The following is a 22,979-nucleotide window of genomic DNA, read 5'->3' as shown; positions in this document are numbered from 1 at the left end:
TGTTTTTGTTTTCGTAGAAGTTGGAGTCACGCTGTTATATTTTTGGGGCAGTTCTTCCTGGTACAGCTTCTCAGTCTCGCTATTCTCATCGGGAGCATCCACAATGGGTGTAGACTGCCACACCGACCCTTCCTTGGCAATAGGGATCGTCCAACGGGTCCATTTCCGAATTCTGTCCCTCCATTGCAAGCCGTCTACCTTGGCGTAGTCGGAGAATATACCACTTTCGACAGGGGTGGAGTCGGGCATTTTACAACCAAGTCGGTACTGCTGTCTGGTTGAGAAGTGTCCAGATGTAACAAGAAGGCGACGTGCCATGCCAGCTCGATTTAAGAGCCAAACATCTCGCTCGTTGGTGAGGCAGGATATGAGTAGCTACTGCGGTTAGTGATATCAAAACGAATAGCAATCGACACGTACCTCTTTCGTTGGACGCTTGGCACCAGCGATCTTCTTTTCAGGAATGCGGATCATTTCCGTATTCGTAAGATGGCCAAGCTCATGCAGCGCTGCGTCGTCAAAATTCTTGTCGGCCCATCGATTCAAGTGTCGGATTTCAAGTCCTTTATCATAAGGCATGAGGTCTAGAAGCGACAATTTTAACGTCTGGACATTTCCCAGTATCCGCCTGAGCTCAGTGATGATGACATCGCATTTCGCCCGAGACGCTGTGATTCGTATGACTCCTGTTGAAGGGAAACCCTCAAGCTTCTCGATGTACGTCGGCAATAAGTCTTCTTTCATAGCATCTAAAACACGATGCTCTGTGGTACTTGAATTAGCTTGGGTAGTCTATAAAGAAATCGAAACCCTACTTAACAAGAGGTTTAGATGTGTAACACGCATCCGAACCTCCATAGAACCAATCCCGCCATCCAATTCCGGAACCGACAGCTTCCAGCACTGTCTTATCAACTGAATAACAACACGTTGCTTAGAAGTATGCGACGCCAATGTATATCCTCTCGAAGACTGCTTGTAGTCCTGGCCCACAGAATCTCCAATCGAGGGGATCCAAGGACTGCGTTCAAGAACAATCTCTTCGATTAAATCGTCACTTAGTGGCGACCAGGTAACAGTGTGGGGGCAGGAATCTTCCGCTTGTTTGTTCTCAAAAGATTGGATGTATTTCTCCAATTGAGGGACCGTAAATGACTCCTGAAGGCTCTGTACGAGGGTATTGAAATCGTCCCAGTGTTGAGGTTCCTTGTCCTTTTCTGGTCTGAACTCGTTGATGTTTTCCACCACTTCCTCCTGGCTAATCAGACCCCTTTCTTCTTGTACTTGTTCCAATATATCAATATGTTTCGCATCTAGTTGAGCAGGTGCATCATCGGGATGCCTTCCCGAGTGATCATATCGGTGGATCTTCGATTCTCGAAGGAGCAGTACTTCGGCTGGAGCCCCTAGGTTCTTCGCATCCTTCAATGACTCCCGCTCCTTGAATAACGAATGCCCTCGAAACCCATATGTCTCTCCTAGCTTCTCCTCCACGGGACGATACCTGAGAAAAGGCGCAAGAGGTTTATTGGGTCGTGTGAAGTGTGAGAGGGGAACCAGAGTCCGGCGTACTTGTTGATACTTCTCAGGTACATCTTTTTCAGACCCCGAATCGGTCGACTGAAAAGCCGCTTGACACCTGGACGGGGTAGATTGCCGTGCCAGACGCCGCTGGCAACTCAAGCATATGTGCGGTCTAGAGGTTGTTCGAGGGATCATGATGCGACTGATGTTGAAACCTGAAAGAAAGTCTGGAAGTTTTTTGATCGGTCGAAAGTCAAGCGAGGTCCGACCACCAAGCAAGTCGCGTGAAGGCGCGTCTCCTTCTACCACCCCGAGAGTTCACAAAGCATACATTTCAATAACAGTGCCTCTTTTTCCTGCAAGCCACCGAAACTTCACATAGCCTTCTGATATCTCATAAAAATCGTCAATATGCCTTCTAGGCGCCGTACCGTACGTTTACTGCCACGCGCAATCGTCACTTGGTACTAACCATGCTAGATGCAAGAGGAAGAGGAATCCGAGGAAGAACCTACCCAAAGCACACACCGCCGACGCGGGCGCGCACCAGCCTCTGAAGATGAGAGCGAAGGGGAGGAAGAGGAAGAAGTCGGAGGCGATGGCGTGGATGTCGATGGAGCTGAGTCCATGGATCAGGCTGTGAAGAAACTCGTGCGATACGCGCTAGCTTGCGAATATCAGAGAATAACGATCAAAAGAACGGGAATATCCGAAAAAGGTCAGTACTGCAGGTTACATGGCTGCATACATATTGACATTCGCAGTGCTTGGGAAGCAGCCCCGCTCATTTAAACACGTCTTTGAGGCAGCACAGAAGCAACTACGGACAAAGTTTGGCATAGAGATGGTTGAGTTGCCACAGAGGGAAAAAGTTACGTTGAAAGCAAAGAGATGTAAATCTCTCGAAATTTTTTCTGGAGTACCTGCTAATATCTATAGCTGCTGCGAAATCAAAAGGAAACTCGAAACCAACGGCCTCCTACATTCTCTCAACAACCCTCCCCGCACAATATCGCACGCCCGAAATCCTTGCCCCGTCATTAATTGGCAGTGAAGAAGACGAAGCGACCTATATCGGCTTATGCACTGTGATCGTCGCCTACATTTCCATGAGCCCAGCAGAAGCAGTTCCAGAACATCGACTTATCAGAGCGTTGAAGAGGCTGAACGTAGATGAGAACACGCCTCTTGGCAAAACGGATGCAATACTAAAGAAGATGGGCGCCCATGGTTACATCTGGAAAGTGACGGACAGACAGGGTGACGAGGAAACCATTGACTATCGGTTGGGACCGAGGGGAAAGACGGAGATTGGGAAGAGGGGTGTGCGGGGTTTCGTGCAGGAGGTATATGGCGACTCAGCTCCAGATGATCTTGATAAGCTACTGAACAGAAGTCTCAATATGGATGTTGCTAGGATTGAACAGGTGGACGGGACAACTGTTATAGCTGAAGAGGACCAGGGAGAACCAGAAGCAGGTCCTAGTAGGGTTAGATCGTCAGGGAAAAGACGAAGAGCGGCTGATGACGATGAATGATTTTATGTTTGATGTACTTGGGAAAGGGACTGGCTGGATATGACTGTCGCAAACAAACGATCGAATTGTAGTACGATATTGATGAAGCAAATAGCGGCTGAAAGGTATCACTTTATATTCTTGCTGATCGTTTTGTAGCCTCGGACTCTTGCATGTATCCACCGTATACCCATCCTGGATATTGCCAAACGCCTTGGTAGTACTTCCCAATAGCCTCGATAGGCCAACTCCATTTCGTTCATTCCCAGACACTACTCAATCCTGCACCTCCGGCGGCTTCCCAACAGGTTGAATCATTTTCTATACCTCATTTAGCACACATCCCTCATAAGACAACCCCTCCCATCAGAGTACTCACCTCAATCATAGCCCCTCTAACCTTCTCCCTACACTCCCCCATACCAATCGCCATATAACTCAACAACGGCGGGTGGCCAACGTAACTAGCATAGCTGTCACGCTGAATATTGGATGACCATTCGAATTTCGTAGTGTCTGCGTGCCCCGTTCCGACGTAGCGGGCTTGCAGCTGCTCGAGTTGTTGTTGGGCGCGAAGTTTGTCTGCCTGTAAGGAAGGACCTTAGCTTAGCAGGAATCGAGAAAGGGAGCTTGAAGGTTTCAACATACCATATTGACGATAGGTTTTGGGTTGTGGGAGACGATGAGGATGCGGTGCTTGGTATTGGGATGCATGCCCATGCATTTCTGTCGGGCCGGAAGAATATTTGACCGATGATGCTAAAGTGAAAGTGAGCTTTTTGAAGCGGCAACCTCAACACGCCGATTCAACCGCAAACAGTTCCAGATCTCGACGACTCTTGTCAATGAATATACATCTGATGAATTTATATAATATCTAGGCCTAGGGGTATTTAGAAAGCGAACATACTAGGTAGATGCTTTAAGAACCTCCGTTTGCTTACTACACGTGATATACACGTGATGTGAGTTTCTCCTATTCGTGTTGAAATTGAGTCTAACATGATCCAGGGACCTTGAATTACAAATGAGGCCAGGTCACGGCAGTCGGCCTGGTACGGCATCTGGGCCTGCCAAATTAGATGCGAAGCTACTTCAAGGAGATCGTTTTCGAGAATCCAGAGACAAGCTTGAAACTAGCTTGAAGAGTATTGAAGCCTTCTATGCATCCCCACAGGCTCCACGCCATGCTGGCCCGCCAGATTGTGGACGGTGCGATACCAAAAAGAGGCGGGTCGCTGAGGCTTACTATGAATACTATCTTTCAGACGCCCCAGGAAGATGGGACTCTGATCTCCTCGAATATCGAGAGGAGATGCGGAGGAAGTTCAACCAGCCCGAAGGACCACAGCTAGAAGAGATACACGCCCTCTTCCAATCCACTCTTCGAGAATACCTCAAACATTCTCTCCTCGCCTCAAAAGCAACCGACAACTCTGATGTCAATTCCTATAAAAGTATGGCAGCCGACCTTCTAGAGCAAGGAAAAGCAACCAACGAAGTCCTCGAATACTACTATACCTCTCAACTCTACTCCTGCAACCAGTCAGCATCATCCATAATTCGCGCTTTGAACGAATCCAAAACCCCTCGAGAACGCGCCCAGATATACATCTCATTCTACTGCACACCCTCTTCCACCGACACCCCCCAACAAAAGAACATCAAGCAAAAATATGCACGCCTATTCGAGCAACTCATCCCCCATGACGAGGTCCTCGCCGCATGGCGCAAAGAAGCCGCTGCTTCCCAAGAAAACAAAATAGCGGATCTAAGAGGGAGACTACAAGAGCTGCAAATGGGCCAGAGTGCGCATCTAAAGGATAAAGCGAGAAAAGCCGCGAATGCGCAGAGGAGGGAGCCGAGTCCGAGCGTAGTGGCTTGCCAGAGGGAGGGATGTCCGCTTGATGTTAACATTTCGGGCGTGGAGGAAATTATCGAGTGTGCGGTCTGTGAATGGCTGGAGCGGAATGGGGGACGGGGTGGAAGGTTTTATTATTGTTCTTTTGAGCATTGCGAAGAAGACGCGGTGAGTTGTTATTCCTGGGATTTGATCCGATTGCTGATTTTTGAATCTAGGAAGAGCATGAGCATCGTAAACATCAATGTTGCATGGACAATCGATGCACTTCCTACCCAGAGGCGGGACCGAACGAGGTGGACGGAGCGCAGATGTGTGGCCTTTGCCCGGATTGTAGATATCATGATGTTGTGAGCTACTTTTGCTCCGAGGATTGCTATCGTGAGAATGTGGTAAGTAATAAATACATCGTTTCCAGGACCGAAGACATGCTAATGGGCTTAGACCACGCATCGTGAGGAGTTTCACCATGGAAGGGATATCCCGAGCACTGGTGCACCTTTTGATAAATTTCAAGCGGCCATGGACGTGGAGATTATGTCCTAGATACCTTTGTAGCGGCTTAGGTGGCTGTCTACGGAGGATTAAGGGCAAACAGATCAATAATATCACAATTCAACAAACCATACTTATCCTATAGGTGAGATGGTATGTTATATAGGGTACCAGAGACATGGATTTTCCGTAGAGAGGAATAAAGGTGATTACTGCTAAGAAAACAAAACTGCGTTCAGCTTTGCGCATGAAATAAAACCCCAATTCCGAAATGCGCTGCGCTTTCCAGATTCAAATACACATCATGTGCATTATTCTCGAAAACCTACAAGCAGGTGATGCCAATACATGAAGCCACCAACTATCCTCATTAGGAAGGCGACTCAACTCTTAGCAGTAAGGTAATGGATACCACAAAAGCCACAAACCCGAGGAAGGAACAAATGAAAAGAGGTGAAGATGTCAGCCAGACTGTCGGGGTGGTGGTGGATAATCGCTCGCTGATCTCTTCCCACTCCTGTCCTGGCGTACCGTCGAGTTGATTCGGCCTCGCCCCCCCCCCCCCCCCCCAACTCGCTACAATAAAACGTCATTGCACCATTTACGGGAAGCTACTCTAGTAAACGTGCACCAAGTTGTCCCTCCACCTCCACCTCCTCCACCACCGACACCTTTTTGAAAAACACCGTCTTTCGTAGAATCCTTCAAGCAATAACGGCTTCCTCAGCAAGCTTGACAATCTGTGCAAGGGTGGCCGGCCATTGTGCCCCCTGCGGAGTAAATACCAACTAATTCCCCCGATAATTCATGCAATAGACATTCCTTCACGATGTCTGAAGCTGGAGAAGGGTCAGTAACACCTTCCCTTACCCCGACGATAAGTCTCTCTTGCTGATTGCCCCCAGAATCCACAAGCGCAGCAAATCGTCCATGCTGTCATTGCACCGACGAAAAGAAGGCAAGAATGATGAGACCACCTCCGAAGACAGCTCGTCAACCATGTCGCAGCGCGGCCACCTCGGAAGACCATCAACAAGCACCGCAAGCCTTATCCGCTCAACCTCCAACCTCATCCAAGCCTCGCAGCACAGAGCTATGCTTTCGAATCCGCCCCCAATTCCACAAGACAAGCCGGTCACGATCGAGCAATCGGTGCGCAAGTTTCGCGTCTTCGAGGCGCTGCGGAACGGGGACACGGCCTCGATCTCGAAAGCTATACGGGAGAGCGATGGGACTCGATCAAGTATATCTAGTGTAAACGGGGGTCCGAGTGGGTTAGATGACACGAGTATCTTGCACCTGGCGATACAGTGCGCTGAGCAACCTGTTGTGGAGTACGTGCTTTCTGATGGTGCGGGGTCAATTGATATCAATTCGAGGGATAAGGATGGCAACACGGCGCTACATATTGCTGCCCAGCAAGGACGGTCGCACATCGTAAAGCTACTGCTTGAACAGCCTGGTATCAACGATTCGATTGCAAACTACTCTGGTCGTCTACCCATCGATGTCGCCCGCACCCCGGACATTTACCAGCAATTGCAGTTATCGCGCTCGATATTTGTAGATGGGAAGGTCAAAGAGGTGCAAACTTTGGTTCAACAAGGAGATTATAAGAAACTGGGCGAGGTTTTGGAAGAGCCTCGTGTTAAGACTGTTCTGGATATTAATGGAGGCGAGTTTGCGAGCGATATCACGACAATACAGTCTGGAGGTACACTGCTGCATGAGGCGGCTAGGAAGAGGAACACTGCACTCATACAGGCTCTGTTACTTCATGGGGCGGATCCGTTCAGGAGGGATCGTAGGGGCAAGCTTCCGCAGGATGTTACGAAGGACGACACTACGAGAGCGATGCTTAAAAGATCTCCGGCTGCTGTTGCCGCGCAACGAGGCATTCAGGAGAAAGCCGTGCTTGGAAATGCTTCCCAGCAAAACTCAACTGCGGCTCCTGGTGATGCTTTGGCTGGAAAGGAGGGCCGCGAGATGAAGGGATATCTGAAGAAGTGGACAAATTACCGAAAGGGATATCAACTGCGTTGGTTTGTACTGGAAGATGGAGTGATGAGTTACTACAAGCATCAAGATGATATAGGAGCTGCTTGCCGTGGAGCCATCAATATGCGAATTGCGAAGCTTAATATGGATCCAACTGAGAAGACGAAATTCGAGATCATTGGAAAGTCTTCAGTCAAGTATCACCTAAAGGCAAACCACGAGGTTGAGGCCAAGAGATGGTTCTGGGCTCTTAACAACTCTATTCAATGGACCAAGGACCAGGCGAAGGAAGAAGATCGGCAGAAGCAAAAGAGTTCAGAGATCTTGAGGCAAGCGAAGCTTGAGCATAGTGCCGGGTCGAAAGATCCATCTGCATCAGAGCTCGCGAGTGAAACTGCAAGTATTACGGAAACCCGACGAAATAGTTACCAGGCCAGCTCCCGACTTGCACCACAGCCTAGCAAGAGCGGCTCGTCTAAGGTTGCCTTTAATACTGCTGGAAGTGTTGGTGATGAAGATGAAGGGACCGCGTACGGATCTTATGAACCTAGCTTCATGGGGGAAATGGGCAAGGTACCAAGCAATGTTGGTACAGGCATAGACGGGGACGACGATGACGATTATGCTGAAGGTGAAGGTTCAAGCGATCGTGATACACCTGCAAGCAAAGATGCTTTTGACATCACTGCCCAGTCGGCAAAATTGCAGTTGGACATGATGGCATCTGTGAATGCAGCCTTGCAAACCGAACAAACCAGGAACCCCGCATTCACAATTTCTGACCCCATGGCTGTACAAGCCGTGCAAACCTACGACTCATCCATCCGCAATCTCAAGGGTCTTGTTGGAGATCTTCTGAAAATTTCGAGAGATAGAGACGCCCACTGGCAGTACCGCCTTGACCGAGAAGCAGACATGAGACGCCTCTGGGAGGATAGTATGGCGCAGGTAGCAAAGGAACAAGAAATCCTCGAAGCCCGAGTTGGGGAGGCTGAAGAGAAACGAAAGTTGACGAAACGGGCTCTCCGTGAGGCGATTGGTGGCAGTGTCGCTGTGAGCAGTCGACCTGCGAGCAGAGGTGAACCCTCACAGGAGCTTGCTGAGGCCCTTGAGGATGTGAAGTTTGAACAAGGTGTCAATGCTTCACTTGAACGACCATTTACGGCGAGAAGCTCCCTCCGACGCAAATCTATTCTACAGGAGATTGACTTGTCGGATTCTGATTCTGAGGACGATGAGGAGTTCTTTGATGCTGTAGATGCCGGTGAGGTCCAGGTTGCGCCAATGCCTCCGGTTAGTCCACCTTTGAAGGGCGACTTGCTTGAGCCAGGGGCTATTGATTTAAGCTCGTCCTTCCATGGTTACGAGGATGGTATCCGGAAAAAGCTAGCTATGGATGCTGATGATAGACCGAAAATTTCTCTCTGGGTAAGTCGCGTGCCTCCTTTTTTTATGGGCCTGCTAATAATCTGCAGAGTATTCTTAAATCCATGATTGGAAAGGACATGACGAAAATGACTCTTCCCGTATCATTCAACGAACCAACATCACTGCTTCAGCGATGCGCCGAAGATATGGAGTATTCAGATCTTCTCGATATTGCAGCAGATCGACCTGATGCCGCTGAACGAATGGTTTACGTTGCAGCTTTCGCCGCTTCCGAGTACGCTTCTACTATTGGCCGTGTTGCTAAACCCTTCAATCCACTTCTTGGAGAGACATTCGAGTACGTGCGCCCGGACAAGAATTATCGCTTCTTCATTGAGCAAGTAAGCCATCATCCACCCGTTGGCGCAGCGTGGGCCGAGTCACCCAGATGGACATACTACGGGGAGTCTGCCGTCAAGTCTAAATTCTACGGCAAATCTTTCGACATTAACCCACTTGGTACCTGGTTCCTCAAATTACGCCCTACCAACGGGGGCAAGGAAGAATTCTACACTTGGAAGAAAGTAACTTCATCCGTCATCGGTATCATCACCGGTTCTCCAACAGTTGACAACTACGGCCCCATGGAAGTCAAAAACTGGACCACCGGCGAAGTCTGTCTTATGGACTTCAAAGCCCGGGGTTGGAAAGCCTCCTCTGCATACCACCTCACTGGCCGTGTGAACGACAAAAACGGCCAACCACGCTTTAGCATGGGCGGCCGTTGGAACAACAAAATATACGCCCGTCTGACACCTGGATATGAAGCGACGCCCGAGGAACCCAAACCAGGGGACATGCAACGTCACGGCAATATTACTGACCCATCCCAAGTATTCCTCGTCTGGGAAGCCAATGCGCGCCCAACGGGTATTCCATTCAACCTCACTCCCTTCGTCGTCACGCTCAACGACTGCAACGATAAACTCCGACCTTGGCTTCCTCCGACGGATACGCGACTCCGTCCCGATCAAAGAGCCATGGAGGATGGGCAGTACGATTTCGCTGCTACGGAAAAGAATCGTGTAGAGGAGAAGCAAAGGGCGCGGAGGAGGCAGAGGGAGGAGAAGGGCGAGGAGTTCAGGCCACTTTGGTTTGTCAAGGATAGGTGTCCGGTTACTGGAGAGATATTTTGGAGATTTAACGAGAAGTATTGGAAGGCTAGGGCGGAGAAGGATTGGCATGGTGTAGAGGAGATTTTTTAGGATTATGTGATGTGGGTATATTATCTGGCGATGGGCAAAAAGTATTACATATGGAGCGATTGGTGATGGATGCGATGGGCTTAAGATGGAGCAACAAATACAGAGGGGAAAAAATAGTATGTTTTTGGTGGTGTAAAATGAATAAATGCCGGCTTTCCTAAGGTAAATATCTCGCTCACCTCAACCACAATCCTTACCTACCGAGCCTACCCCACCTGTCCTATGTCGCATGTATTACATAATCCGATACTGTACCACCTGTTGCCACCAGTAATAGTGCAGCCACCGATAAATATAAGAGTACAGTACGAACCTAGTTTGAAACCTAAAACCTATCCTATCCCCATACATACATACATACATCCTAAACAATCAATTCATTCATTCATTCACAGATCCCCCTTATCTAGTCTCTATCTTCAACAAACAAATAGCTCGGCAATGAATGCGATATAGTAATTTACTTGTAGATATTGCGCACACGCTCTCGGCAATCGATCGCGACGTGCAACAAAAACGACAGACGCACGAGGTGGAGGATTCGGCAGTTTGAAATGCCACGTGGAAGCACGGGTTGCACGTGCGTGGGTTACATAGAGGGGCACGGATGGGGAAGGAGGGAGGGAGGGTGAGGGTTAAAGGGGGTGGGTTATGTAGGGTAGGGTAGGGTAGGGTAGGGGATTTTGATGAAAGGGGTAGGCAGGTAGTGTGGTGGGATTTTTGATGAGTGAGGGGATGGATGGTCGCGCTTCTCTGGATTCGGAAGAGCGCAGATACCGTACCGTAACTACCTGCTTATCAAGTTTTAAGCTGAGCTGCTTCAACGCTAATTAGAATGGATATTTAGAGGCTTGAGGAAAAAGGGGCACGAAGAATCCGGGCGCCATACTGTTTCAAATCATGCGTACGTTAGTGCGGCTCGTCAGGCCGTTTTTGCGATTTCTGCTGGCAGCATCTGGCTGGATGTTAATACTGTTTTCAATTACGTGTGCGATTTCATTTCTGTGTTTTGTTGGTTTTGTACCAATAGGCCCATAAGAATAGGGTTGTCTTTCACTTGGAACGCTCGAGTGAGAGATGTTTTCAAACCCTCGGTTGCTGCATGAAAATTCTAGGCTATAAGAAGCTGATTTAACATATATCTGACAAGACTATACATATACATCCCTTCGTCTCGCTTTCTCCACATACAGGCGTCTCGGGACAGCTCAGGATCAAGATCATACTCAAATATCGTTACCACGGAGCCCTCTTGCCAGACAGTGGATTCCCCGTTCCAGACAACTCACTCAATGGAGTAGTCGCCGTAAACGGCTCACTGCCCGTATTCTTCCGATTTCTAGACCCCAGACTCCTACTCCCTCCATTCATCTGCGTCTGCGTATTATTCTCCCAATTCCTCGCCGTATTCTCCACCTGTGCTGCCATCTACGTCTCAGCCCTATGCGCCGTATCCTCCCAATCCTTCCCCTCGTACTCTGCCTTGACGGGTTTCCTGTGCTCCCAATACCACAACAGGCGCAGCGAAGACCTTTCTACATTTAAATAGAGACTTGAATTAAAGATAACTTTCCTCAAGGTAAGTCTCAGATCGCCCGCACTCAAACGCTATACGCAATTGCTACAATTGCAAAAATCAAAATGGAAACTTGTGTATACCCTTTAGAAGGGCTTGGAACGAATAAGAAAGGCTTTGTATCTTGTGCTTAAAAGGAGCAATAGGTTGTTGACTTACCATCGCGCAGCTCAGCTCCGTTGAAAAATACATATTGAAAACAATTACACCCAGCGGCTAGTTCCAGCTCGTCTTACAATTTCCATTTTCTCCTATTTCTTCACATCTGGTCCAGTCTCTTCATGTACCAAGACTTACACATCGCTGTCATGGTCTTCTTCAATAATGCCTGATTAATCAGCATCTCCTCAATCTCCGTCCTTTCCTCAACCTCCACATCATGAATAACCCATTTCATGAATGCCCCAATACCCTTCATATCCCTCTCGATGCCCATCTCCTCAAGGTACGCCCACCCCTGCTCCAATCTATTCACCGTCACCGCCGCTTCAGCAAAGTTCTTGGCATTCTCCAATTCAGTTCCACCGGGTTTGTTTTTCAGTTTCTCCGTGTTGGTGACTTGGTGCTGCAGCCCCTTCGTCTTCAGCCAGAACCTCGCATCGCTTCCCAGTGGATGTTCCGCTTTCCATACAATTCCTTCCCCCACACCGGAAATCCCAAAGGTTTTCGCGAATGGGCATTCTTTCTCGACTGCTAAGGTATGGGCATGCAGCTTCTCTCGAGATCTTTTAACATCATTGAAAACCAGCTCTTCGTGGTAGAAGCCGCCCCTGGAAATGTTGTAGATGCCTACGGCTTCGTTGTGAATATCCGCGTATGGCTCATTGGGTAGCCACGCATTGTTGATGCTGACGGAGAGGATGACGAAGTATTTTCGGGGCAGGTCAGAGATGGCGACGCCTTTCTGTATACCCGGACCAATCCATTCGCCAGCAATGATCGTCGAGAACTCCTCCTTAATCTCTACTCCAGGATTGAGTTCCATAAATCTTTCCCTGTATCTCTTCTTCAGATCCAATACCTCGGCTTCCAGTGGGAGAATAGACTTCGCAATATTGTACAGGTCTTTCTCTCGGCTAAGCCCAGTCACATTGCGGGACTGCAGCTGCATCGTATTGTCGCTGTGGATCACAATGTCTGCGTGTGCGCCGTGAAGTTTCACCGTTCCGATAAGTTTGAGAATGGTATCTAGATTTTGGGCGGTCGGGGATGTGTCGGTTCCAGTCTCCTCTCTCAGCTTGTACAGCGTGTAGTTGTAGTCTTTAACTAGATCGCCTATCTTTCCGGTGATCTTTGGGAACAGAGTACTGGGTTGCTCTAGTATGGAAGACTCTGCAGTAAAATCCTTAATCTGCAACTGTTCCATATCCAGCTTTCCCTCCACCATGCTAGGAGGTGATTTGAGTGTGCTATCACCCATCGTGGGTTTTTAGTAAAAGTTGTAGAAGGGAGAACCTCGATACCAATTCTCTCTGGGCCGTATAAAGGTACTAAAAGGAATCCGAGAGTGTGTTTTATCAAAGCGATCGGAAGGTCTAGGAGGGAATTATTTAACAGCTTCGAGGACCAGAAAGTTGGAATGAGTCAGGCCTGCATATATCGTCACTAAGTCGCTTTTTCCTAAGTGACTCCAAATATTTATCTAGAGATAAATGAAAATAGTTGCAGCTCTAATAAATCAGGATAATTAATGAGCGAATTACTTGGATGTCTTTAGTTTGATAATAATGTAGACCAAAGTGCTTACTGGAAATAATATAAAGAAAGACGGTTGCAATAATTTGAGGATAAACTGGACTCGTTTGGCCTTGACTCATGTCCAGGAGGAGCAGCTAAGCCCCCTTTTTAATTTAGCGAGCGGCAGCTAACTTAACGTGGGTTTGTAGCAGCGAATGAATCAACTAGTTTCTGATTCTCTCAAAAGGACTAAGTAATACCTTTAAGGAATGTCCAGATTAATGATCCCCTTCTTAAAATTATCCTCGTGGGTCAAGTTCAAATATAATCAGTCACGTGTCGACCCCGCTATCTCGTGGCTGTGTCGTTAGACTTAGACACCCAGAAAGCAACCAATACAAGGCAAGTTACTAGGCCAGCAAAGTGCACTATGTGATACCAACAGGCTGCGCTATAAAACATTGAGCCGAACTCCTTCCAGATAACGACATACCAACGAATATAGTTCAAACTTCATAGCTAGAAATGTTTTCCACTGATCTCTCGACCAAGGTGTACGCAGAAGAAATCAGCGACTGCCTGTGAAGCTTTCCTGTTCGCACCACCGAGACCGAGGTAGCATACCGTAGCCCACTGCCCACAGCCGACTGCAATATGCGCCTCTTGAACGTGAAGTCTCTACAAATTGAGCTGTTTTCCGGCTCAAATGTTTCAGCGTACGTTATACTGTCACACTGCTGGGGCGGTGGCGAGGTCTCGTTTGAGGACATCAGTGTCCCTGGCGCTGCATGGCTGCGTAAAGTCGGAGCGAGGAAGATCAAATATGCCTGCGAACAGAGCATGAGAGATCAGTGGGCTTATGTTTGGATAGATACTTGTTGTATCGATAAGAGAAGCAGCGCCGAGCTTTCCGAAGCAATAAACTCCATGTACAACTGGTATGAAGAGTCTCATGTCTGTTATGTATACCTTGAAGATGTCTTGGGGGGGATTCAGATTCTACCAGAGACGGACCTGGATTTGCAGTTTCATAAGAGTCGATGGTTTACTAGAGGATGGACTTTACAAGAGCTCATTGCCCCAAATTATGTCCTTTTTTACGACAAAACTTGGAGGCCTGTCGGGTCAAGAGAAGCCTTAGCCTCCCACATTTCAGCCATAACCAAGATTCCCGAGAAAATATTGAAGGAACCATTGGAGCTGGGAATACGCCAGTGTGGCAAAGAAAATGTCATGGGCAGCAGGGAGGCAGACGACTCGCATTGAAGATGTAGCCTATTCTCTTCTCGGCTTATTCGACGTCAACATGCCTTTATTATACGGCGAAGGGACCAAAGCCTTTATTCGCCTACAAGAAGAAATTTTGAAGAATTCGGATGATCAGTCACTGTTTGCCTGGAACACACAGCAAGATGCCCCCTGGGACGAGACTTCATTACTCGATAATGGAGTTCTAGCTGGGAGTCCGGCCGCATTTGCGGACTTCGGGAATATCATACCTTTTCCCGTAAAGGCCAAACGACAGCCATATTCAATACCAACAAAGGTCTTAGGATTGAGCTCCAGCTTAAACTGGAACATGACAGATTATCACAAGTCCACGCAAAGCGAGGCTACCTGGCTTTGCTTCACTGTCAATACGAAAATGACTTCACTGGGTGTATTGGCATAATATTGAAAGAAGCCTCTGAGCCGTCCGTTTTCTCAAGGCATTCGGCGTACGGATCGGGGATGAGGAAAGTGGATATCGACGAGATGGAAAGGGGGGAAATGTGTACAATCTATATTCGAAAGAATCCCCGACTGATTGAGAGTCAGCGAAGATATGAAACATGTATTGTCCAGCCGTCAGATGAAATAGAGAGGCATGGCTACAGAATTGTGGAGACGAGACCTAGAAACACAGTATGGAATGCGGACTCTCGAACTTTACAAATTTGGGTCAACCACTACCAAAGCTCTTGGGCGGCTTTACATTTCTGTAGTGCGCAGACGAAGCTTGGGTTTGTTGTGTTCTTTAAGATGTCAGAAGAGAGATATAGATCCTTTGTTAAGATCTGTGATTTGGAAGTAGGAGGCATGACACAACAATGGCTTGTTAGAGAGGCAAAAATAGGGTTTGAAAGTTCGCAAGAGTCATATCGCTTGATAAAAAAGACCAACGGGGAGCAGGAAGGAAAAGATGACGGCAAAGGAAGCCAACTGGTTACAGCAGTATCGTTCAGTACGGAGCGTTTGAACCAGGAAGTCTGTGAGACACTTCAGATCCAGCTCAAGCACTTATTTACCACTTCCCAAAGGTTGTATAGCTGACTCCTATTTGTTCGCAGGGGTTCTGGATGTTGACTTGGAAGTCGAAGACGTAAACCCGGTCTTATCCTCGCCATAAAAGCATTTTTGTAGGCTGCGAGTGGTATCGTAACGATGTGCGTCTGTCAATTACTTTTTTGGAGGTTGATTATTGTGTCGTAGAAGGAAGAAGAGGGAGACGTTGCTCGAGGAATCATGCCCGAATGTCGTGATGTGTAGAGGTTGAGATTGAGGCAGGTGCGTTGCTGTATCATTTATATGGCAGTCGCAGCCGCGGAAGCGCCGTTTGCTCCCTGCTCCCAGTTCCTAGTGAAATAGTCTCGCCCAACTGAAGACGCCATGAAATTGATAAACTCACTACTCATCCACCTTCTATAGAACCACAACAGATAGCAAAATCGACACTGATAAGAGATCTGAGCAGCATACCCAACCACGAACTAGCTGGGACGAAGAGTCGAGGCAGGCCAAAATTGTTGTAAGAGAAACGAAATCCACAATTGTGAGAAGTCAAGTATTGGCGTGACCTCCCCCACAATGTGCAACATCTCTTGCAACAACACTTCTTTCCGCAGCGGATCTTGGTACCCTCTTTTTGCGAGGACATAATACTGGAGACCGACTGAGCGAATGGTTACATGTTAGAGGTTTGGGCTGAAATCATGGCATCACAACAGCATTCCTGCAACACTTGGCAGTGTGGAGAAAAAATGAGACAGCGAGGTATCGAAACCCGCGAATTGCAATAGACTTTGACTCCATCAATACTCTGAGCACGAACAAAACCAGGATTTCTGGACCAAAAGTACAGAAGCAAAGCACAGAAGTAGAAATGAAGGTTGCCAGTTGACTGCAGTGCTCCGGGTTGAACGCAAAGGTGGTCTACAAAGAGACAATAGGGTGGTAAGAAAACACCTGGTAAGACCTCAGGCAAGATGGAGAAGGATTTGAGACGAAACGTTACTATCCCCAGTGGGACTAAGTTCTTAGAGTCTTGGAATCGTTCGAAATGGAACGAGGCACGATATAGGAGTCTAACAGCAAAGCTCACCCGCAAACGCTCACCAGTCGAGCCAAAGCGCCAAGTCTCATAAAGTCGATTGAGAAAGTTGCATGTGTGCATCTGGCTGGTCTTAGGCGTGTGGAACTTGCATAGGCAATCGCCCGTTCCACGATCCCTTGGGCCTTGGCTGCCTCGTACTCCATTTTGCACAACATGTACTCGTACGCGGCGTAACCGGACTCTGCCAACGAGACTTTCCAGTATCTTGGCTGTGCACACTATTGGGAGGTTCGCGACATTGAGACTTACAATATGATCTCCATATCCGGACTGCATCTTCATTAGCCTCTTGGCAATAGACCGTGAATCTTATGACGACGCTGCCAAAAACAATACCGAATCACCGATTATCCTCGTTTGAGAATGCCAAGATTTCCGTTTGACCAAGGCTTCCGTTTGAAACTTAGTCGCGGATCGGGGCGCAAGAACAGTGGAATGCCAAGAGTGATCGGTGCTTGCAGGATGGCTTGGCTGCAACACCAGAGATATCAAAGATCACTTTATTTATACGTTTTCAAGATGGCCAAGCAGCGCCAAGGATGGCTTCGCGCAGGGCCAAGTAAGTCTTTCGCGGCTTGCCAAGCTGATATGCACTTACTGAAGTCAGCCATTGTTTCTTAGGAGTAGATGGAGGTTGGAAACAGATATAAACCCCCCTTCGGACTCCCTCTTGTTCTCTCATCATTCCAACTCAAACTCACTTTTCTACTATAAAACTCAAGAACCAGCTTCTTCACTAACAGAACAACACTTCCAAATCATTGAATCCCACCAATACCTACCCCAAAAAAAATCATAATGTCTTCCCAATCTCAAGCAACCCGAACTGGTACGGTCTTCCCCCTCATTGGCACTTCCCTTCTCTTCCCGCCCCCTCTCCCGGACTACCATAATTCTAACACATTCCTCCAGAGCGCTCCTCTTCCACCGCCTCCACAATCTCCACAACCTCCACCGGCAGCTGGTTAGAACTAACCAGCGTCCACCGGACCCCCGCCACGGCAACCGCCTCCACCGGGCACCCCTATCTCGAGCTCACGCCCTCGGTTCCGAGCACTAGATTCCGCGGAACGCCGAACAACGAGGAGCAGCGCCGCCTGATGCTCCTGCGCGCGCGGGACAACTGTTAGGATGGGAAAGGAACGGAGCGGAAAGTGGATGTGCAACTGCCGGCGGTAGTGGGACTTGGCGGGCGATTAAGATGCGCAGGGGTGGATATCACTTGGGGCCTAGGTTTTGGCTTGGCGTTTCTTGTGAAATTATTTAAAAAGGATGTTTGGCGTTGGAAATGTATGGTGTTAGCTTGGCGAAGGAATAAATAAGAATAGGAAGTAAGGATAGTTTGGACACGATATACTTTGACTCGCCTTTGTTGGCCTGTAAGAGCAGAAGCGAAGGTTAGAGCTATAACTTAAGAAAATGAAGAGACCAAGCTATAATATAGTTTCGTCCCCAAGTGACTTTCACTCGTTTCCTTGTAGGATTCTTGGTTCAAGAGCTGCACTGGCTGACTCCAGTATCTGGTGCAACTAAAGCGACAAGTACTCGTGAGAGAGGACTGGTGAACAACCCCAGATTGAGGAGTCGAAATGACGAGGCACTAAAGAGGGGCTTCTGTAGAGGATGGCCTTGCCACTTGGCCAGCGTGATTTTCAGACTGTATGAAGAAATGACAAGGCAATAGATAAATAGCAATAGATATAGATCGGAAACTTTAAGATCACCAGCGTGGTGGTCAAAAGCATGACGAGAAGGCCGAGATGCGAAATGCAAGAGCGCGTGTAGAGAGTACATAGCTTTGATCATAATGTGCTGTACTGTCCTGATGCTCAAAGGACTGTTTGGAAATGGTAGAATAGGTATAAAAACTATATATCAGTATATACAACCCATTGGAGATGGCTGGCCTTAATCATCTTCTCCCGTCCATCACGATATATATGTATATACTTTTATATATGAGGTAGCACTGGTAACCCCACGCCCCCATATACCGCGCTTGCTAGTTATGCAATTCCCTTATGGTCTCTACAACAACAGCATGATCCTGATGTTGCTTCAGTCCACTGACAACAACTACCGCAACAACGCCCTCGACGCCCGTGACACGTATAGGTATCCCCCCACCATGTATAGCGTACTCCCCCGCACTATTCCCCAACCCATACTTCTCCCTAAACGCCACCTCATCGCCCTTGAACTTGCAATTCATATACCACGTCGAGCACCCCCACCTCAACACCGTCTTCCTTTTCCGCGCAACCCAGCTATCGTTATCCGGCATCACTCCGGAGTGCGTGCAGGTGTGGAAGAGCGGCTGGTTCTGGTTCGCGAGCGAGATGTTGATCACGACGGGCGTGGCGATGGGCAGCAGTCGCGTGCGCAGCGCTGAGCCAAGCTCCCATGCATCGTCGGTGGTGAAGTGTTCGAAGACGAGAGACGCATCGATGCGCGCGATGGATTCGAGCTGCGAAGCACAGCACAGTCAGCTCAGTTTCCTACAGCACAGTTTCCGAGCACGAGCATAAACACAACACGACCACCTCTCTGCGTTCTGCTGCGGCTTACATCTGTTGGAGGGTCTTCAATTGGCTTGGGCGTCACTGGGCTCGATATCGCTCTGGGAGATGACATGGTAATTGATTGATCGTCCCGCGAAGAGTCTTCGTCGTAGTATCGTGCTTTTTGCTCGAGTCTTTGACACTATACCCGAGTCAAGCAATGTTTTTTCTCCTTCAAAACGTGGGTCTCGGTCCCAATCCGGCGTATTGCGTCTACTTTCTCCATCTATCTCGAGAATGACGGGTAATTTATTTTCGTCTCTGGCCCTTTTACAACCTGCGTTGTTTCTCCTACTACTCACGGGACAGTGAAGTTCGTATTTGTCAGCACGCTGCTTGGATTTGGTTTCCTTGGAATTAGTTCTGTATTTTGATTTCAACCGCAAGCCGCAGAGTGTGGATATCGATCTGTTCTTTGCTGTTTCGTTTGCTGCAGCTCCACATATGAGATGTCGTCTACATCAGGGCGAGAGAGTTCTCGGTGTTTCTAATACGGACTGATATTACTTTTCAGACCCCCCAAGATGAAATTCCATTACTAAGAAGCAGTTATTACGACGGGATCGGATGATCATATAACTGCGAGCTTGCCAGGGTGGCATTGAAAGCTTGACAGCTTCTAGTGTTGCCTCTGAAAGAAGCGAACCTGAAGAGCTGGACTGATAAAAGCTCTGTGGATCATCAGATTCGATCGTTAATTCTATTATCGAACAAGTACGGAATACCAAAAGGAGCCCGCTATTATACTATCTGGCTCTAAAGGGACGGTTCCAAGACCAGGAGCTCATCATGGCCAGGCGAAGCCGCATCACCTGCACATGTTTCTACCACACCAACCTCGGTTTCTTCAGAAACTCTTGTTGACGCATCCCCAATCACTACTAAATCCGCATGTTTGAGTGATATCTGTGGGAGGTATAGGTTGATCGCTCTTTCCTCAATTTATACGCTTTGCTCCATTTCCCATCGTCTTTGTATCTAGCGATAGCACGTTTTCACAAGCCTTCTCATCGAGGCTGTACGAGAACCGCTTGATGAGTAGATATACATGAATGCTTGGTGCATGGTATTGCCACTGATCCTGAAAGTAATCTTGCATATCCCAGGACTCAGATATCTACTTCCGCCATACCCGGTTCCAAGGACTAGGTTTGGCGTCTCCTACAGACGAATCATTCAACGGCTCAAGCTTCATACCTGTACTCTCGGAAATAGTGTCTAGTGTCTGCTGCTCTAGTCCACTAAACACACTTTCTTTCGTAAATGTGATCGAGAAGAAAGTGAGGTCACGCGAAGGCTTTCCTATTCCCAAAAGCGAAAGTACAAAAGTCCGATAAAAGCAGGGGTGGCTCGCTATCTCTAGGTGTGTGAGATTCGTTGCGTGAATTAGCTGTATCGAATCTGCTATGCAGGAAGTTATGGTTTCCAGGTTTTGAATACGAGGATCCCTGAGATGGAGAGATATTAGCATAGTTTTAAATCAAGAAGGATTTGTACTTGGAATGTAAGACTCACTCATCCAACCCATCGCAGAGACGCAGTTTTCTGACCAACGGGATGATATTAGCCTTCAGCTTCAGATACAAGTTAATGTCTTTTGTATCGAGACTCATGACATTGAACTTGTAGTAAACCTCCAATGCCTCCCTGTACAGCTTAGGGCTCGCCCGAAATGCCGAGAGAAACTTTGAAGCACCCGGAAATCCTTCTGGATGCTGGTCTGCTTGAAGACACCTAGTGAAAACCATGATCCTAATCTCTGCTGGAAGTTTTCAGATCCGACGGCCCAGAGATCCTAGTTTCTTCGATTTGATGGCATAGTAGTTGCTGTCGCTATAAAGAATACTCCGTGGGCTCGGCGGAAGGGTTTCGTGGGCTCGAAGGCAAGCTTGGGCTGCTCGACGTTGCTTTCGAGCGGCTATCATGGTACCGGCCGTCACGGTATCGGCGTTATTCACATCTCGCGGTGCGGGGTAAGGCCGAAGATTCAATACTTCGGAGTCGCGTGTCCGGCTCGTCGACTTGCTGTCGAAAGCAGCCAAGGAGGGATCTGGAGAGGGCTTGCGGAATCGGGATAGGGTAGGAACTAAACCGTTCGCTGGAGTGGCATTGCCCTACATCTCCATGTTAATATTTTGGCCATGAATCTGCAGAGGTTTATGCAAAATACCGCAGGAGGGTGACCAGCAGATCCAGTTTCCTCCGCTCGAGCACAGCGTCGAGCCAGGAGATCCACCCATGATGGTTTGGTTGACGACATTTTGTGTCGCAGGAAATCCCTTAGGAAGGCCTCGAGATATTCTGCGAAGCTTGGAGGGTTTGATGGTGTCGATGTAAAGTCTGAAATGGAGGTGTATTAAATAAGACGGCCAGGAGCTAAGCGGGTACTACATTTCAACCAACCGGTGAATTGGGGACAAGGGTTAATTCACAGCTTTGCTGTCTGTCCCTTTGCCATGAGAAAGTAAACACTAGCGCTGGCAATTAAGCGACCAACCCCCTTTCCAACGTCCTCCACCGCTTCAACCACTCCCTCAACTTCCACCACCCACCACCCACCGCCTCCCAGTTCAATTCACCCAAACCAAGACCAAAAGTTTTGTTGCACATCGCATCGAAAATGACGTTGAATTAAAGTTTTCGGCAAATATCAGACGAAGGTATTCGCAGCCAGCTATAGTCCAGATAAGGGAATAAATTGAATAAATGCGAGATTGATGCTAGGGAAAGATATAAGAGTTAAATTTTCGCCATGGAAAGGGGCAAACGAAATACATGGGCGGAAGACAGGCTTGGTATTTCATAACGTATGTGCATTTGAGTCTGTTTGTGGTGATTAGAGGTGGTCTTTGATATAAGGATATCAGAGAAGAAAGTGGTAACTTTACCACAGGGATGCATTCCAGCACATCCATAGTTCTACACCCCGACGCCTAAAATATTTCATAATCACACATCTGTATAATCGTACAATCCGCATACATCACAATCATAAACTTCCGCCCGGCACCGGCTTATGCCCATCTCGCCACATACCCTCTTTCCTCTCCGCCATCTGATCCGCCAATTTGATCTCGGGTTCCTTCTCCGCCGTCGCTGTTCGCTTTTGCGTATAAAACGACTCAATTGCGCTCTTCAGGTCCTTCCTCTTCTCAGTTACCTCTTGACCAACACACCACGTAACATAGTCCGGATCAAGCGTATCAACCTCTGCTAATGTCTTTCCCTTGTATTTCCCGAAATCGAATCGGTATTCGCTGGAAGTAGGACTTGTTTTTGGGCTTGAACTTGATCCCCACATCCAACTCGACCAAGATGATGATGGGGATGTAGGGTTGGAATTAGATAGACGGATTTCTTCTTTCCGTGCTTTCGCTTCGTTGATGAGGGCCAGTTCAGAGGTAATTTTGGATTCTCGGTCTAGTTTCTCTTGTATTGCTGCTGCTTCCCAAACTATTTCCAATCAAAATCAGCAATCAGTTTATACCATAATACTACCCTTACCATCATACCCTTGTTCTAAGATCTAAATGAGAGAAACAAACATACTTGGTTTATCGGATTTCGCATAGACTTTTAACTTCTTGACGAAGTTATCGAAATCCTCCTGCTTTTCATGTCGGTTCTCGAGACTTCGTTTTTGTAACTCCGGGTTGTATCTTAGGAAAAGTTCCTCTTCGGTGGGGGTCACGTAATAGATTAGGGCTGGGCCGCCGATGCAACATATGCCGCCGCTGTGAAGACATCAGTTTGTGTTGGAGGGG

The 22,979-nt window shown here is 48.0% G+C and overlaps 9 protein-coding genes across 9 annotated transcripts; 5 read left to right on the top strand and 4 right to left on the bottom strand.

Annotated features, from left to right (window-relative positions):
* Positions 1-1,935: 1,935 nt before the first annotated feature.
* On the top strand, positions 1,936-3,062 carry nse3 (Non-structural maintenance of chromosome element 3; the record flags this gene model as incomplete). The annotated part of the gene is made up of 4 exons (XM_031153555.1): positions 1,936-1,956; positions 2,005-2,242; positions 2,289-2,417; positions 2,464-3,062. 4 exons carry the CDS (start codon positions 1,936-1,938, stop codon positions 3,060-3,062), a joined length of 987 nt encoding a protein of 328 aa, XP_031002004.1.
* A 255-nt stretch (positions 3,063-3,317) lies between these two features.
* On the bottom strand, positions 3,318-3,755 carry SPBC211.05 (Uncharacterized protein; the record flags this gene model as incomplete). Its single annotated transcript, XM_031153554.1, has 3 exons — positions 3,318-3,362; positions 3,421-3,627; positions 3,690-3,755. 3 exons carry the CDS (start codon positions 3,753-3,755, stop codon positions 3,318-3,320), a joined length of 318 nt encoding a protein of 105 aa, XP_031002005.1.
* A 313-nt stretch (positions 3,756-4,068) lies between these two features.
* On the top strand, positions 4,069-5,448 carry LHYA1_G008633 (uncharacterized protein; the record flags this gene model as incomplete). Its single annotated transcript, XM_031153553.1, has 3 exons — positions 4,069-5,070; positions 5,121-5,294; positions 5,347-5,448. The coding sequence occupies 3 exons, from the start codon at positions 4,069-4,071 to the stop codon at positions 5,446-5,448; spliced, it is 1,278 nt and encodes a 425-aa protein (XP_031001998.1).
* Positions 5,449-6,226: 778 nt separating this feature from the next.
* OSH2 (Oxysterol-binding-like protein) lies at positions 6,227-10,028 on the top strand (the record flags this gene model as incomplete). The annotated part of the gene is made up of 3 exons (XM_031153552.1): positions 6,227-6,246; positions 6,303-8,823; positions 8,871-10,028. The coding sequence occupies 3 exons, from the start codon at positions 6,227-6,229 to the stop codon at positions 10,026-10,028; spliced, it is 3,699 nt and encodes a 1,232-aa protein (XP_031001999.1).
* Positions 10,029-11,863: 1,835 nt separating this feature from the next.
* LHYA1_G008631 (uncharacterized protein) lies at positions 11,864-13,024 on the bottom strand (the record flags this gene model as incomplete). The annotated part of the gene is made up of 1 exon (XM_031153551.1): positions 11,864-13,024. One exon carries the CDS (start codon positions 13,022-13,024, stop codon positions 11,864-11,866), a length of 1,161 nt encoding a protein of 386 aa, XP_031002000.1.
* Positions 13,025-13,935: 911 nt separating this feature from the next.
* HET-E1_16 (Vegetative incompatibility protein HET-E-1) lies at positions 13,936-14,547 on the top strand (the record flags this gene model as incomplete). The annotated part of the gene is made up of 1 exon (XM_031153550.1): positions 13,936-14,547. The coding sequence occupies one exon, from the start codon at positions 13,936-13,938 to the stop codon at positions 14,545-14,547; it is 612 nt and encodes a 203-aa protein (XP_031002001.1).
* Positions 14,548-17,452: 2,905 nt separating this feature from the next.
* On the top strand, positions 17,453-17,784 carry LHYA1_G008629 (uncharacterized protein; the record flags this gene model as incomplete). Its single annotated transcript, XM_031153549.1, has 2 exons — positions 17,453-17,483; positions 17,567-17,784. 2 exons carry the CDS (start codon positions 17,453-17,455, stop codon positions 17,782-17,784), a joined length of 249 nt encoding a protein of 82 aa, XP_031002008.1.
* An 872-nt stretch (positions 17,785-18,656) lies between these two features.
* Positions 18,657-19,288, bottom strand: YBR137W (UPF0303 protein; the record flags this gene model as incomplete). The annotated part of the gene is made up of 2 exons (XM_031153548.1): positions 18,657-19,121; positions 19,223-19,288. The coding sequence occupies 2 exons, from the start codon at positions 19,286-19,288 to the stop codon at positions 18,657-18,659; spliced, it is 531 nt and encodes a 176-aa protein (XP_031002007.1).
* A 2,916-nt stretch (positions 19,289-22,204) lies between these two features.
* On the bottom strand, positions 22,205-22,948 carry cbp4 (Assembly factor cbp4; the record flags this gene model as incomplete). Its single annotated transcript, XM_031153547.1, has 2 exons — positions 22,205-22,668; positions 22,765-22,948. Coding segments are annotated over 2 exons (648 nt in total), but the record flags the coding sequence as incomplete, so codon positions are not given.
* Positions 22,949-22,979: the final 31 nt, after the last annotated feature.

This window comes from Lachnellula hyalina (genome assembly GCF_007821495.1).
Source record: "Lachnellula hyalina strain CBS 185.66 chromosome Unknown contig00195, whole genome shotgun sequence".
NCBI classification, from domain to species: Eukaryota; Fungi; Ascomycota; class Leotiomycetes; order Helotiales; family Lachnaceae; genus Lachnellula; species Lachnellula hyalina.
This window is presented reverse-complemented; position numbering and strand designations above follow the sequence as displayed.